General features: G+C 41.5%; 1 protein-coding gene across 1 annotated transcript in view; it reads left to right on the top strand.

Annotated features, from left to right (window-relative positions):
* The window catches only part of CNGB3 (cyclic nucleotide gated channel subunit beta 3), a 190,138-nt gene that overhangs the window by 86,309 nt on the left and 86,196 nt on the right, over positions 1-17,633 (top strand). The window contains exons 4-6 of the mRNA XM_061439435.1: positions 8,897-9,042; positions 10,066-10,194; positions 10,988-11,196. Coding sequence (XP_061295419.1) covers positions 8,897-9,042; positions 10,066-10,194; positions 10,988-11,196 — 484 coding nt within the window. The remainder of the gene's footprint in view (positions 1-8,896; positions 9,043-10,065; positions 10,195-10,987; positions 11,197-17,633) is intronic.

The raw sequence follows: 17,633 nt of genomic DNA on the forward strand, positions 1-17,633 counted from the left end.
TTAATTAAGCATTAAGAAGAATCTAGCAAAGTTTGCAAAAGAAAGCCAAAAATCATTCAAGAAGATTTTATTATAGGAAATAAACACTACATTTAAATGAATTTAGGAACTAATGAATGGAAATCTAAAGTATTATTTAGAGAACAAAGGTCGATTCTAAGTACTGATTTTACAAAATACTTGAGACAATAGAGGATAAAAATGACAAAATTTGATCACATTACATTTTTTTCCCCAATCAATTTTCTTAAAAATCACCTATGAAATCTTACTTGCTAAATATATAGAGTCCTCCTTAGTCTAGTCCCCATCTTGCTTTGGGTATAGCACTGACTTCCTTTTTCAAACTCTTGGCTTCCCCAACTTTTGTGACATTTTCCTTTCAGTTCCCCCTAATTGTTGCTTCTCAGTTCCTTTACTTATGCTACTCCTTAAACGTCAGCAAATTCCAAGATTGTGACCTCCCGGTCTTATGTTGTTCTATATAATTTGCACCATTTCCTCTAGAGAGGTGATTCTCCGTTCAGCCCCCAACTGACTTCCAGATCCAAATTTTCAACTGCCTGAAATATTGACTGTATTTTAAAAGATCTTGATTATTCATTCACACCTCAAGTTTACCATATGCTAAATTTAATATATTTCAATTTATCTTGCAACATTTTATATCTCCCTCTGAGTTGTCCATGTGGTACCACAATTACCTACTTTGCTAATTCTATTAGTTTCCTAAGGCTGCCATAACGAATTTCTACAAACTGAGTGGGTTCAAGCAACAGGAATTTACTCTCTCAGTGCTGAAGACTAAAAGTCTGAAATCAAGCTATTGGCAAGGTTGGCCCTTCGGGAAATTCTGAGGGAGAATCTGTTGCATGGTTTTCTCCTGGCCTCTGGTCATTGCCAGCAATCTTGGACTGTAGACACATCACCCCAGCCTCTGCCCCTATGGTCACATGTCTTTCTCCATGTGTTTCTTCCATGTTTTCACTTGGCATTCTTATAGGGAGGACTCCCGTCATTAGATTAAGAGCCCACTCTACTCCAGTGTGACCTCATCGTAAACAGTTACATCTGCAAAGACTCTGTTTCCAAGTACAGTCACATTCTGAGGCTCTGGATGGACATGAATTTTGGCAGAACATTATCCATGTCTTATGTTCACCAAATTTGACATTTCCTACTGTTACACTAATCCACAGATTTTAACTCAACTGTCTTCCCTCTTCAAATCATACTTTTTCCTCATCACAATTAATTACTATCTTTCTTTTTACAATAACTTTCTAAAACATAGCTAATAATGTCCCTCTTCTGTTTATAATTCTGTTATGGTTCTTCAGTGGTCTCAATTGACCTTTCAAGCTAAATTACAGGTGATTGGAGATCCTATATTAAAATGTTTGAGGCTTTATTGTCCTCAACAAGGCAACAACTAATACATCTTTCCTCAGGCTTTTGAGTATCTTCCCTTTACGTCATTAAAGTATCATTCCTCCTCCTCTGTAGACTCATCCCTGATTACTATCTATTCATTTTGCCCCATCAAAATTTGCCATCCGTTTGTGTTATGCTAAAGCTACAATCTTGAACTAGAGTATATGTATCACAGGGTGCACATGAAAACTTTCCTAGAGCCCTATAAACACCAATGGTTTATAAATAATCAAGTTCAAAATCTATAATTTACATACATACTCTTTCGTGAAACTGGTATTCCTAAGTCACTTGCAGATGAGTTTTTCTTTCCTACCTTTCCTCTCACATTGGCTTTTCTCTCAGTTGCCAAAAAAAAGCCTGTTTCTAACCCATCCCAATACTACTATGATACATTGTCCTAGAGTGTAAAAATTTTTGCAATCCCAAACACAGGGACAATTGTTAATTATGTAATTTTTTTGCCTCTATCTGACTGAATTTAGGAAGTAAGGAATACTGTTATAATTCTCTTATTTGCTATCAATTGATTTTAGAAATGAGTTTCCTCTGAACCCTTATCAAAAAGAGAAATAAATTGTATTTTAACAATAACTAATTCTTTAGTCCTCCATAAGTACATATTCAGTTCAGTTCAGTGCAGTTGCTCAGTCATGTCTGACTCGTTTCAACCCCATGGACTGCACCACTCCAGGCTTCCCTGTTCATCACCAATTCCCGGAGCTTGCTCAAACTCTTGTCCATCAAGCCGCTGATGCCATCCAACCATCTCATCCTCTGTCATCCCCTTCTCCTCCTACCTTCAATATTTCCCACCATCAGGATATTTTCCAATGCATCAGTTCTTCGTATCAGGTGGCCAATGGATTGGAGTTTCAGCTTCAGCCTCAGTCCTTCCAATGAACACCCAGGACTAATTTCCTTTAGGATTGACTGGTTGGATCTCCTTACAGTCCAAGGGACTCTCAAGAGTCTTCTCCAAAACCACAGTTCAAAAGCATCAATTCTTTGTGACTCAGCTTTCTTTATAGTCCAATTCTCACACAAAATCTAAAATGCTTAACCATGTCAATCAGAGATGACTATCAATAAAACTTTATTCTCATGTTTGTTTATCAAAATTTATAAAATATATTTACTGTTTCCTAAATTCTTCACCAAGGAGTTATGAGGAATAATTCTTTTAAAAATATACAATATGAACTAGAATTATCAAGTATAACTCAAAAGAACCTTTGTTATAAAAGCATATTTCATTGGTTCCCTCATACTTCCATACAATTTTTTGTTTATTTTATGGAATATTGTTTCTTCATCTCCATTTTTTCATTCATTCACCAAATTATCTAAGGAGAAATACATTTATAACTTCTGTATATACATTGGTGGAGAAGAAGATAGGCAAGGATTACTGTGGAAAAAAGCTGGAAAAAAACAGAAAAGGTGGAATAGATTAGCATATTGATGTTCAGCTAACACAAAAAGAAAAATACAGAGTATGTGAAATATAGCTATGGATTAGAAATAGTGACATGCTTTATAATGCAATTTTAAACATGTAACTGTGAGATATGTTTGCACAGTACAAACTGGTGCGATTAAGGGCCAATTATACAATCAAATAAGACATAGATAATTCAGGAAAAGAAAAGCATTCTCTTTAAGTCTTAGTGCTTGAATTAGACATTTTGACAGTTTGAACACCTGACTTTACAGTCAGTAATCCACCAAGCCTCAACCTTACTTTTTATGGATTTTTTTTAATGCATTGAAGTACATCAAATAAGGTCAAAGAAAAAGGTTGAAAGTAGTGGGTTTATTTATTCAACAAACATGTATTTAAAATACACCTTGTCCTAGATCTTGCAAAATCTAAAGAAGACATACAGTTCCTGATCTTGAAACTGTCAGTTTATGATACTATCAAAAACAAACATAGCTTCAAAAATCCCAGATACACTAGATCATCAAGATCTTGTTGTAAGAGTTATATTCCTGAATGCTTCCTGAGTGTCCCAAGCAAGGTCCTATCACACAAAGTCCTACAAACACCATGAATTGAACACACACACATATACTTATAGACACAATTCATTTTTTCATATACCCACTACAAACAAGCATCTCTTTCTGAATTCAAATTTTTATTAATGTTTTCTTAAATCTGGTCTCCTGTAATAGTAGTCTTTGTGAATTTAGCCTCTTGTAATAAAAACTGAGAAATTAGTCTTGATTCTTTATTTGGGTTTATCCAAAAGATCCAGAAAGTTCAAATTCTTTGATTTCTGCCTCTACAATACTTCTTTAGTCCATTTTCCCTTCATCAATTCTAACCTAACCTATTAGCTTCCTTCCTTGCCTGTATGCATTTACACTGCTCCTCTTCAGTCCTCCCGTTATTGCTACCTTTCCAAAACGTCTATCAGCTCATACACCTCATTTGCGTAATATTCTCCATTGGTTCCCATTAACCTAGAGGTCAGTGTTTAAACCCATAAGCAGATTAAACAGGAACCATCATAACCTGACCCCACTCACCTTTTCAGACCTAACTACTACCTCTCCTGCCACCCCACCACCACCTCGCCCCTTACATGTACACATTGCCTTCCAGTCACGCCAAAACACTTGTTCAACGTATCATATTTATTTCACATTTTTTAACATGTTGTTCTCAAGGCCAGGAGGGGCCTCATTTCATTTTTCTGTCAAAGACATTCTAACCCTTCCAGACTTGTGATGCTCTCCCTATGGGGCCACTCTGATCCCCAGGCCAAGTTCAGTGTGAGCATAGCATTCTCTATGTATGTTTATTACTTCTAATTAGCTACTTATTTACATACTTGCTTCCCCCATTAAACTGTGAACATCCAAAGGGCTAGTGTCTGTTCAACATATCTTTCTATTTCCAGTACGAAAAGTAGAAACTCAATAACTGTTTGATGAATGAATAAGCTTCTAGGCATACTAAGATTTTAAGCAGAAATTTATGACATGATATAAATGGCAACAAGTTTTCATCAGAAAATAAAAATTTTTTCTTGGTTTTGTGGACTGAATGCCCTCCTATTTCTATATCGTATATCAGATTTTCTTCCACTGCTGCTCCATCCTTGAATGGTTTATAAAGGTCTTAATGGGACACAGACACACCTGAAGAATCTTGATGCTGAAGCAGGACTTTAGACATTTGAAAGAGGTGCAAATTATACTATGATAATTGTAAGGGGAGAAAGACATCAATGGTTAGGGAATTTGTAAACAGTTAGATATGATTTATTTGTGGACCTGGTGGAAAATGGATATTAGTGGAGAGGGGCTCATGTTAGAGTCCTCTTTAAATAGAATGCACAGGTTACCCAGTTCCACTGTGAACCCCATGGGTTCCCATTTGGAAGGGAGACAGAAAAGGCAGATATGGATGTGAGAAGGTGAGAATGGCTGGAACTTATGCGGGTCTATGTAGACCCAGTGTTAGACTCAGGAGGGTCAAGAGTGAGTTAGAGCTTTGAGGATAAACTATGAGGAAACTCAGATCATTATAAAATATACTAGTTTATACAGTAAGTCCACTCCATACAAGCCTTCAAGCCGCACAGTTTCAAAGATGCACACATGCGTTCACACGCCAGTAGTGTAAGCTATTTGCACGTCTGACGTACATTATCACGTGCATGCATCCTCCAGGGGCGGTTGTACTTTTGTGCGACTTATTGTGCAGCACTGTGTACCACACAGTGTACAGTGTCTTCATTTCAAGCCCAAGGTGTCCAGAAGCAAGTGTAAGAGCAGCGGTGATATAGCTGTAACTGCTGAGAAGTGCCGAGCGGGAACAATGGAAACAAAAAGAAAATAACTGAGAGAGTAGAGTGAGGCGAAAAGATGGCAGACGCCACTTGTTCTTACAACATGAATTGTTCACCCATCAACATGGTTCTAAAGAAGAAGGATGAACTCATGGAACATGTGAAGTCTGCTGTGCTGATGGCGTCAACAATAAAATTGAAGAAGCAAGGAAGAGTGATGGAGGAGGTGGAGAAACTTCTCGGCGTGTAGATGCAGGATCAGGATCAGTGTCGAGCCCCACTCAGCTTAATGCTGCCTCAAGAGAGAGCTGAAAGCCTTTATGAAGACTTGAAGAAGAAACGTGGTGAAGAATCAGATGGCACACATTTTAATGCCAGCCGTGTATGATTTCATCAGTTCAAGGCTAGAGCCAACCTTTACAATGTTAAAGTAAGTGGCAAGGCAACAAATGCAGATACGGTAGCTGGAAATTTCCTGAAATGTTTTGAGAAATTATTTATGAAGGCACATATTTGTCCCATCGGGATGTTAATGTGAATGAGACAGGACTGTACTAAAGAGGGTGCCAGACCGAAGTTGCATCAGTAAGGAGGAAAAGTGATGTCGGGCTATGAAGCAGCAAAGGACAGGCTAACTCTTGTTTGGTGGCAATGCTTCTGGTGATATGAAGCTGAAATCTCTCTTAATCATTCTAAGAATTCAAGAGTGTTGGTGTCCTTTAATGAACCAGGACCTGGCGGTCCGGAGGTGACCATAACAAAAATGAAAGAGAGAAAGAGGCTGATACACCCTGGTTTACGCAGAGAACCAATAAAGTCCTTGACATAAGACTCGAGTCTCTCACGAAGGCACCGGGCACCCTCTCGAGGTGGGGGTGAAGGCACGGGGCACCTTCTCAAGAGAGTCTTAGAAGCCTGGGCAGGAGAGTGAGCTAGACGGGTTTCTGCCTTCCAGAGAATTAGCCGAGGAGAGAGAAAGACAGAAAGAAAGAAAGAAAGACACGGGGACCCAAGCTCTGATGGCGCAAAGGTGCCTTATTAGCAGAAATGCAGGCTTATATATCTTTAGTAAGATGATTACTCAGCTATTACACAGGATGAAATTTTATCAATAGCCACAGTGTGGATAGTCTAATACATACAAGGTCACTGACGCTGAAAAGAGTCACTGCATGTCTCATCCCATGACCTCAGTCCTGAGAACTGCATGCAGCTTTACTCGTTCTTGGAATAGGAACTGATAAGGAACGGAGAATCCTTGAGAAACAGACAGCAGCACGCAGGACTCCTCCTGTTAAATGTCCCTGACAATCCCCCTTATTTATTATATTTGTGAAAAGGGTCTTGATTAATTGAGTTTGTCGTAAAGAGAATGTTTACTAAAGGAGATTCAGGCCTGTCTCACACAATGACCTCAGTTCCTGGGAGCAGCCTGCTGTTCCGCTTAAAAAGAAACAAAAGACTTGTGAGAAACAGCACGTAGGAATCCTGTTAAACACTCCCTAACACAAGAGCCTTTATAAACATAGCCATGGACTCTTCCTATTGTGTGGAACAGTACTGTAACCCCAAAGCTTGAGTCTCACAGGCAATTTTCCAGAACTGGTTTTTTCCACCACTTTATCCTGGACGTGGAGAAATATTGCTCAGAGAAGGACATCCCATTCAACATGCTTTTGCTGCTTGACAATGCTTGGGTCACCACCACCAACCCCCAATTCATGGACAACTTTCATCCTAGGATCAACGTAGTACCTAGGTCATTCATCCAACCTATGGGCCAGAGAATTATAGTGACTTTCAAGAAATATTATTTACATCACACTTTGTCAGGCAGTGAAGACAAGGAATGAATCGGGAAAACCTTGTGACAACATTGGAAGGACCATAAAACTACAGGGCTTCTCTGGTGGCTCAGACAGTAAAGAATCCACATGCAATGCAGGAGACCTGGGTTTGATCCCCAGGTTGGGAAGACTCCCTAGAGGAGGGCATGGCAACCCACTCCAGTATTCTGGTCTACAAGACCATGAAAACACTGATTATGCTTGGCACGAGGTTACAGCTGTCACCAAGAATGGTATTTGGGAGAACCTTTGTCTACAGTTTGTTCACAACTTTAGTGGATTTAAGAAGGTGGATGAGGCGTCCAAGGAGGTCTTCAGCAACTTAATGACCTTCACTGAGAAGTTGGAGCGAGGTCTGCAAGAGGACGACTTCACTGAACTCCTTGCTGTGCAACACAAGAAGCTTACTAATGAAGGCCTGATGGAATTGGAGGCTCAGAGAAAGAACAAAAAGAAACAAGAGTGGAACTCGTTTTTATGCAGGGGACTTACTGTATGCTTTATTTTGTATGTCTTCTTAGAAGGGAAGTTTATTAAAGCATGCTAGATATATTAGTTTTCTACTATAGCTTAACACATTATGGCAATTCTGGAGACTTAAAACAGCAACCAGTTACTAGCTCACATTTCCACAGCTCAGAAGGTCGGGTGGGCTTGGCTGGGTTCTCTGCTTTAGGCACAACACAGTTGAAATTAAGGTACCAGCCAGGCCTGGCTGGGGTCTTATCTGGAGGCACCAAAGAAGAATCCACTTCTAAGCTTATTCAATTATTGGTAGGATGCAGTTTCTTACAGTTGTAGGACTGAAGTCCTTGCTTCCTTTTTATCTGCTAGCCAGGGATCACTCTCAGCTCCCAGAGGCTTCATGCAATTCTTATCAGGGGACTCCTTTCTCCTTCAAAGCCAAAAATGGAGAAATTCCCCGTGTGCTTCAAATCTCTGACTTTCTGTTCTGTCACCAGTTGGAGAAACTGTCTGCTTTTAAAGGACTCATTTGATTACATCAGACACATCGCTATAATTTCCTTATCTTAAAGTCAGCTGAGCCACATAACACAACCAATTATGGAAGTAAACTCCACCATATTCATTGTCCCTGGGATTACCTAAGACATGCAAGCCATGGAGACATCTTAGAACTCTGCCTACCCACTCCATTACTCTTGCCTGGAAAACCCCATGAGCAGAGGAGCCTGGTAGGCTGCAGTCCGTGGGGTCGCGAAGAGTCGGACACAACTGAATGACTTCACTTTCACTTTTCACCTTCATGCATTGGAGAAGGAAATGGCAACCCACTCCAGTGTTCTTGCCTGGAGAATCCCAGGGACAGGGGAGCCTGGTGGGCTGCCGTCTATGGGGTCGCACAGAGTCGGACACGACTGAAGCGACTTAGCCGCAGCAGCAGCAACCATATCAACTATAGCATTTTTTCTTCTCATGATACCATCTAATGACGGAATCACAGAATCCGTTCAGTTCAGTCACTCAGTCGTGTCTGACTCTTTATGACCCTCTGGACTGCATCACAGAATAGTCATTTGCTATTTTTGGATTCTAGTTTTTCAGTGGGAAATCTGTATTGCACAGAGCACCCTATCCATTAAATTTTATTCTTGAGTTGTTCTACTCAGTTGTAGAAGGAGAAGCTAGTACATTATCTTGGGTTTTGGGGAAGAGGAAGAAACTTAATGCCTCCCCTGTAGTATCTCCTTAGGTTTATGGGGAAGAGGAAGAAACTTAATCCCTCCCCGTATGTATCTCCTTATAGATCTGACTCTGTCACCTTTTTTTTCCATTTCATCCAAAAAGCAAACCACCTGTAGCCCCTGTTATTAACGAGTACGCGGATGCCCAGCTGCACAGCCTGGTGAGAAGACTGCGCCAAAGAACAGATTTCTACAAAAGGAAGTTAGTGCAAGGTGATATGTCCTCACCTGAGAGCAGTCCCCAAACTGGTGAGTGGTGTTACCTCAAAGTTCTGGGACGAAGGGGATGAGTGGGTATGTATCAGTATTTTGCAAATGGTTTCACTTGGGCTTCCCCAAAAGCAGTTTCCCCAAGACAATGACTTAGCTAGGAATATTTTATATTGAGGGTGGTGCAGGAGGTGAGACAGCAAGAGAGACGGGGAAGGGAGTTAAGACAATGAAGGTGTGCTAATGGCAGGGCCACTGGGGCCTGATTCAGCTGAACATCTGTGTGGACGACACATAAGAATCATCCTGGAGGAACACGAAGCTGGGAGATCAGTCCACCAACTCCTGCCCTTTGTCGGCTGAGGTCTGCTGCTGGGGCAAGCTGCTAAGGTGTTGTGCTGTGCCTAGTCACTCAGCGTGCCCAGCTCTTTGTGACCCTCTGGACTCTAGCCCACCAGGCTCCTCTGTCCGTGGGATTTCCAGGCAAGAACACTGGAGAGGGTTGCTGTTTCCTAATACTCCAGCACTTTAAGCAAGCCAGCTGGGAGACAATGCCCTGGCAGGGAGATGAACTATTATATAATAGTTTCTTTTTAAAGGGAAAGGTCTAAAATATAGTCATCATAGCTTTATAAAGATATACCAAAAAGAATGTTTTGAGCTTTACTTACCCATACTGGAAGGACATGAATAAAGCTAAAGAAGCCCAAAACTAGAACCCGTGGAATGGTGTATATTTGTAAAGTTTCTGTTCAATGTCAATCCAAAGTACTAACTACTTATGCTCCAAAATATGTGGGAATGAGGCTTGTATTTAAAATATCCTATTTGCAACACCTTTAGGTCATTTAAGTTAAACTTTAAATCTGCTACTTCTTTCCAAATTTCAATGTTTTCGTTACTTAGGTATTTTCACACACAACAATATTGTAAATGTCATAAAACGCCTCATCTGCCTGCGTGAAGGAAGATTACAAAATGTTTTCATTCCAATCTAAACTTTTTCCTCCCTAAGCTAACTTAACCTCTTAAAAAGCTTTTCATCTTCTTTCTCCTATAAAGCAAAGCCCACAGCTGTGTCATCAACGCAAGAAAGTAGTGCTAAGCTAAAAGAAGAGCATTCCCAGAAGGCACCCCTGACCGAGTACCTAAAGCGACTCAGACTTCCAAAAAGCATTGATTCCTACACAGGTACCGTCAAGGAGTGGACTGTCTTGGTGGGAGGGCTGGCTATTCCCAAGAACCCCTGAAACCCAAGCTCACAGATAGCTTCCATGTTCTCTAGCCAGTATTCTGAGCCTGTCTAGAAACCAGTATTTAAACTTATGGTCTGCAGTGAATCATTTGCCGCTTTCTAGTGAAAAGAAGATATAAAAATATTCCTGTCTGTTTTTAAACAGTCCAAAGCGGGTCCAGTCCCTAATAATCTTTGAAAAGAAGCATTCAGCAATATGTTCATTGAACATTCTCCCCACCAAAAAAAAAAAAAAATCCTTATAAAATATGTCTTCTTCCATGGGTTCACATTGTGCATTTAATTGGACAAGTCCCATCCCCAGCCTCCCCCCCGGTGAGCAAGATGTAGGCCCTGGTTCACAAGCCCTGACCCTGCAGCTTCCTTAAGGACCCGCTGGAGGGTCCTGCTGCAGTTCCAGACACAGTGAGGCCTGCAACTTTTCCTCGGGTTCTCCTCCCCGATGCTAATCGTGCAGTTACTCCGGCAGAGAGACACAGTGGCTACTACTCTAGGAAACAGGAAGGATGCCCTCCAAAGTTAGGAAAGCTGCTAAGATCATCTAACATCCCTCTTAAAGCCCGGCGCCTCGGCTCTAGTGGCAGAACCTCGTGATTGCTGTAAATAGAGCCTCGTACACAAATCCCTTATCTCCAGAGGGGAGTGCCCCAACTTGACCAAACTAAGCAACAGAATTATTTTAATGTTCTGTACCTGCCATGTGGGTTGCTCCTGTCGCTTTTTTTCCAGATCGATTCTATCTCCTGTGGCTCTCACTTGTCACCATCGCCTTTAACTGGAACTGCTGGTTTATACCCCTGCGAGTGGTCTTCCCGTACCAGACACCACACAACACACACTACTGGCTTATTACAGACCTCATATGCGATACCATCTACCTCTTCGATCTGCTATTAATCCAGCCCAGGCTCCAGTTTATGAGAGGAGGAGATATAATAGTAAGTAGGGGCTCGGGAGAAGCAGAAACTGACAAAGGAATATCAAAGATTGAACTACAAAAAACCAATTAATGTTTTCTTGTTGTTAATTTAACGTTTGAGGGACTGCATGCGTGGGTCTTTAACCACTGGAACCATCAGTTTAGTAACGACCATAACAAAACAACCACTGAGCTCTCCCCTGTGTGCTGGGGACCGTGCATCTCCCTGTGCTCTAGTTTCCTCATTTTAAAAATAGCAACAGTAGTACCTTCATAATATTGATGGGGAGACTGGATGAATTGATGCCCGTAGGGCGCCTGCAACTGTGTCTGCTGCCTGTCTTCTTTCCGCACTTCACTTTCCAGACTCATCACACCTCATTCCTCAGCATCAAGCGCCCTGTTTGATCCACCTGAGAAAGAGCATTCTCACCCTCATCTTCAACTGGATTTATTCTTACTGTTGAGGGAATTTCACAGTTAATCCAATCAATCTAAGACAGAAAGAGAAGAATAAGTTTTCACAAGTACACACCCAAATCTCTTACACTCCCCTGCCCCCCAGGGCCGTCCCCAGCTCACTAAAAGGATGCTTCCTTTCCAACGCACGTGCCCTGTGATATCTTCATCACAGTTCTGGGGAGCGCTGCACAGAAACAGACCCTCCAGGGCCACCCTGGGGTGAGCACAGCAACCGAGTGCATGGCACCCTAGGCTCGTACATGTTTTTGAAGATAAGAGGTAGGTTCCTTGATTTCCTGAATATTTTCTTTTAAATACTTAGATGATTTTAAGTTATCAAAAAGCTGAAAGGAGTAGTTTTGCTTTTGTTTTGTCTTTTTTTTCCTTTAAAAATACCATTTGATAGGGAATGCCTTCTAATCAAAACCACAATGAGGTACCATTTCACACCAGTCAGAATGGCTGCGATCCAAAAGTCTACAAGCAATAAATGCTGGAGAGAGTGTGGAGAAAAGGGAACCCTCTTACACTGTTGGTGGGAATGCAAACTAGTACAGCCATTATGGAGAACAGTGTGGAGATTCCTTAAAAAACTGGAAATAGAACTGCCTTATGACCCAGCAATCCCACTGCTGGGCATACACACCGAGGAAACCAGAATTGAAAGAGACACATGTACCCCAATGTTCATCGCAGCACTGTTTGTAATAGCCAGGACATGGAAGCAACCTAGATGTCCATCAGCAGACGAATGGATAAGAAAGCTGTGGTACATATACACAATGGAGTATTACTCAGCCATTAAAAAGAATACATTTGAATCAGTTCTAATGAGGTGGATGAAACTGGAGCCTATTATAGAGAGTGAAGTAAGCCAGAAAGAAAAACACCAATACAGTATACTAACGCATATATATGGAATTTAGAAAGATGGTAATGATAACCCTGGATGTGAGACAGCAAAAGAGACACAGATGTATAGAACAGTCTTTTGGACTCTGTGGGAGAGGGAGAGGGTGGGATGATTTGGGAGAATGGCATTGAAACATGTATAATATCATATAAGAAACAAATCGCCAGTCCAGGTTTGATGCAGGATACAGGATGCTCGGGGCTGGTGCACTGGGATGACCCAGAGGGATGGTATGGGGAGGGAGGTGAGAGCGGGGATCAGGATGGGGAGCACGTGTACACCTGTGGCGGATTCATGTTGATGTATGGCAAAACCAATAGAGTATTGTAAAGTAATTAACCTCCAATTAAAATAAATAAATTTAATTTAAAAAAAAGAAATCTTTCCTAGGAAGAATTCTAAAGGCCAGAGCTAAAGTTATTGCAAAAATCTATTCAAACCATTCCTTGTGCAGACTTCAGACCACCAGTTAAGTCGGCACTCCTCTAAGCGCACTTGGCAGGTTGATGAACGGTGATGACGGCACACAAATAAGAAGGAAACACCACGCAAGAAAGTGAGCGCTAATTTCAACCTCCATTAGATGCACAAGAAGGGGAGAAAAATCAATGTTTGACAAATGGAAAATGACAAAATCAGCAAGGAGAAACTTTATTTTCAATTTTCGAAGACATCTTTGCACATAATGGAGTGTTAAAACCAAGAAAAATAACCAATAAAAATACACTCAATGGGCTCCATTTAAAACTCATTATCACAAGCCACAAATATAGAGCAGGATCTAATTGCTTTGTTTGTTCAAATGAAGTTTAACGGTTTCTTTAACTCAGAGTAGGTAGTTTTAGACTTTAAAACTTTGATTACATGTCGCTAAGAGGATGATCCGGAGAAGGCGCTGGCGACCCACTCCAGTACTCTTGCCTGGAAACTCCCATGGACGGAGGAACCTGGTGGGCTGCAGTCCATGGGGTCGCTGAAAGTCAGACACGACTGAGTGACTTCACTTTCACTTTTCACTTTCATGCATTGAAGGAAATGGCAACCCACTCCAGTATTCTTGCCTGGAGAATCCCAGGGATGGGGAAGCCTGGTGGGCTGCCGTCTATGGGGTCACACAGAGTCGGACACGACTGACATGACTTAGCAGTAGCAGCAACAAGAGGACGATCCAAGTCAAGTAGCCAACCCGAGAGTCTCACTGCAGTTGAGCTATTCATGTGACCTTTATGTTACACCTCCAAGTTATTCATTCATTCAACAAACATTTATTACATACCTACAGTTACCAGATATTCCAGGCAGAGTACAGAAATATTAATTCCTGAAAGGCTTGAGGGAAAATAGATACCAGATTGAGTGCTGGAGGCCTGCAATAGAGGGAATGGTGAGTGTTTACAAGTTTTCCATAGTATTTATGTGCAATATCTTTCTTCTGAAAATGGTGCTCCATAGAGAGCAGAATTTTGATTCAAGGACCAAAAAAAAAAAAAAAAAATCTCATTTAAAATGTCCTTCATTGACAGCAGGAGTAGAGCTGGCAATGACCGTCTGGGTTATTTAGATGAGATTTGCACTCACAACACTTTGCTGAGCCTGCCAATCACAAGGATCCATGGAAACCCTCAGCACCTTCTGTGAAAGAGGTGAAAGTGTTAGTCTCTCAGTCATGCCTGACTCTGTGACCCACGGACCATAGCCCACCAGCCTCCTCTGTCCGTGGAATTCTCCAGGCAAGAATAGCCATTTCTTTCTCCAGGGCATCTTCCTAACCCAGGGATCGAACCCAGGTCTCCTGAATTGCAGACAGATTCTTTACTTCCGAGCCACCAAGGAAGCCCTTCTAGTGACCACGTCTATCAGGCCTGCCCTTAGAGTCAACTGCCTTTGGTGATTTAGTTCCTATTTATAAACTGATCTGAAGAAAATTAACCACTCTCTTCTCTTTGCTCTGCAGATTTTGCTCATACTTCTGTTATTTAATTGGTATATAACCATTAAGCTCACTATGACGTAGTAGAAATAAATAGTAATAGACTAGGATCAAGTTTCACCTCTGAAATTAACTTAGAATAATACTTGAAGAAAATAAATTCACCCTTTCATTGTGTACTATCTTTGTCATCCATAAAACAGAACTATTCCACCCACCTCATAAACTTATTGTGAAGATTAAATAAGACAACGTGAACACCTAGCCATGGTCTGGCTTCTAGAAGGTGTGCAGTAAAGTGCTGACTGAATCAAATGAATGAATGTCCACATGCTAACTTCCTTTCGTCTCCTGTTTGTATATGTGGTCTCCTTTCTTACCTGATAAGTCTCCTGAGAGCAGGGACAGCATTCAATTACTTTCCCTATTTACCTTAGGAAATCAGAGGATATATTCCAGATATATTTGAAGGAGTGAGTGAATGGCAGTCTTAGCTCAAGGATCTTTTTTTTCTCTTGAATAACTATTTAATCTACACTGTAGTTATTTTATGGGCTTCCCTAATAGCTCAGATGGTAAAGAATCCATCTACAACACAGGAGAACTGGGTTTGATTCCTGGGTCGGTAAGATTCCCTGGAGGAGGGCATGGCAACTCACCCCAGTGTTCTTGCCTGGAGAATCCCATGGACAGAGGAGCCTGGTGGGTTACAGTCCATGGGGTTGCAAAGAGTCAGACGCGACTAAGTGACTAGCACTTTCACTTTTCACATTTTAAAAAATAAGTGCTTAATTGTCCTCAGTTAGCATACTGATCTTCAGAAGGCTAACGACGCCAAATATATTTAATGTGCCAAGAAGAGAGGTTTTAGAAACCCCAGACGGCATTTTCATATAATCTAGCAAGTTTTCGGAGAAGACAATGGCACCCCACTCCAGTACTCCTGCCTGGAAAATCCCATGGATAGAGGAGCCTGGAAGGCTGCAGTCCATGGGGTCGCTGAAAGTTGGACACGACTGAGTGACTTCACTTTCACTTTTCACTTTCATGCATTGGAGAAGGAAATGGCAACCCACTCCAGTGTTCTTGCCTGGAAAATCCCAGGGACGGGGGAGCCTGGTGGGCTGCCGTCTATGGGGTCGCACAGAGTCGGACATGACTGAAGTGACTTAGCAGTAGCAGCAGTAGCAGCAAGTTTTAGCACACTTCCATTTATTCCATCATAGGATCAGAGACAACTCTGAAAGCAAAGGTATGAATATGCTAAGAAAATTCTTCCAGAGTTGAAGGATATGGTTACACTTTAACGTAACTTCTTAGCACTTGAAATGTCTGCTTGTTCCATATAAGCTTTAAAGCAACTGACTCATCTTACTCAAGCTTGGTACTTGATTCAACATAAACTTATATATACGTATCTGTGTCTACCTGTGGCTCAGGATGCCATTTTGTTTCAGAGAAAACAATTGTTAAATAAGTTTGTCGTTTATTTTCTAATACACTTCTGTAAAATTTGATAAGTAAAATGAGGTGGTGGGACAGGAATTGGAAAGTTAGCTAACCGATTTTCAACACTGTTCAAGAGCAGCTCAAAACTTCTGAACATGGACAGCCTGGATAATAATGTTAGAGGATGCTGCTTCCATGTGTCCAAGTTATAATACCTTGGTTGAATAATTAATAATACACAGTTTCTTCCTACCTATAGCTAAAATCGACAAATATAAACTCAATAGTAGTAGTAATAGTAGTCACTCAGTCATGTCCGACTCTTTGCAACCCATGGACTGTAGCCCGCCAGGCTCCTCTGTCTGTGGGATTTCCCAGGCAAGAATACTGGAGTGGGCTGCCATGCCCTTCTGCAGGGGATCTTCTCAACCCAGGGATCAAACCCACGTTTCTTGAGTCTCTTGCAATGACAGGCAGATTCTCTACCACTAAGACCATCTGGGAGCCCCATCAGTCCAACATTAGCATTAACTCCTTTAGGTCTGAATATGAATGAATGTCTTTCCTCTACCTCTTATCACACATTCAGTGCTCATCCATTATGTGTTAGACACTGTGTTAGGAGCTGAGAAATGGAGGACAAAGATATGGTCCTTATCTTTTTAAGTAGCTCAGAGGATGAAGGAGAAATAAACAAAAGAAAAGCGGTGGCGTTTTGTGATGTGAGTCATGACATAGGTGAGCCCTGGGTGCTATTTGATACAGAGAAAACCACACAAAGGAGGGACCACTTGGTCCACATTCTGAGGAATGAGTTGAAATTGTCTGCACACCTTTGTTCCCCTAAGAAAAAGGAAAAAATATGTCCCAAGCTCTGGGAACAGCAAAGTCAAGGCATTACAGTAGGAAATTTGGTGATGCACTTCTAAACAGAGTGAGTATGACATGCTGCAGGAGGCGAGTGGACAGACAGAGTAGAGCTTTGTGTACATGAAAGGGAGCAGGTTTTTTTTTTCCTTTAGGTTGTGTGATATCATGAATCAATAGAATTGTTAGTGATCTACAGCGATCATCTCACTGCCACTGTAGAACTGATCTAAGAGAGCATGACTCAAGGCAAGGAAACCAAAGCCAGAGGAGAAAATAGGCTTGAGAACAGGGCTGCCCAGGTGTCGTGAGTGGTAAAGAACCCACCTGCCATTGCTGGAGACCTAGGAGATGTGGGTCTGATCCCTGGGCATGAGAAAATTGTAGGAAGGAGAACCAGTAGAACTTGGTTGCTGGTTGGATGAGAGCTGAGCGAGAGGGTGTGGTGTGGGCTCATTGACTAGGGAGATGAAAACGCGAGTAGGATACTCAGCGGGAGAAGGAGTGTGGTCAGGCTTCAGGGGAAATGGAGATGATGCTGCATTCATGTTTGTTGTAGGCTAACTTTGCGATTAGCAAAACTGATAAGTGAGAAGCCAATTGCTGGACAGGTTAACAGCTCCAGAAAGTGGTATTAAATGGAGGTAGAGGTTTGGTAGCATTAACATACCTAGTGACTTTGTAACTCTGCAAGTGGATGAAATTTCCCAGGAAGTATAATTAATATGAAGAGAAAAGAGAAGAAGGCTGAAGCCTGGGAAATATTGACTTTTAAATGGTTAGTCAAAGAATGCAAGCGGGACACTGAAAAGTTGAAACTGAAGAAGTAAATTCT

This window comes from Bos javanicus, chromosome 14, assembly GCF_032452875.1.
Source record: "Bos javanicus breed banteng chromosome 14, ARS-OSU_banteng_1.0, whole genome shotgun sequence".
In the NCBI taxonomy this organism is placed as follows: domain Eukaryota; kingdom Metazoa; phylum Chordata; class Mammalia; order Artiodactyla; family Bovidae; genus Bos; species Bos javanicus.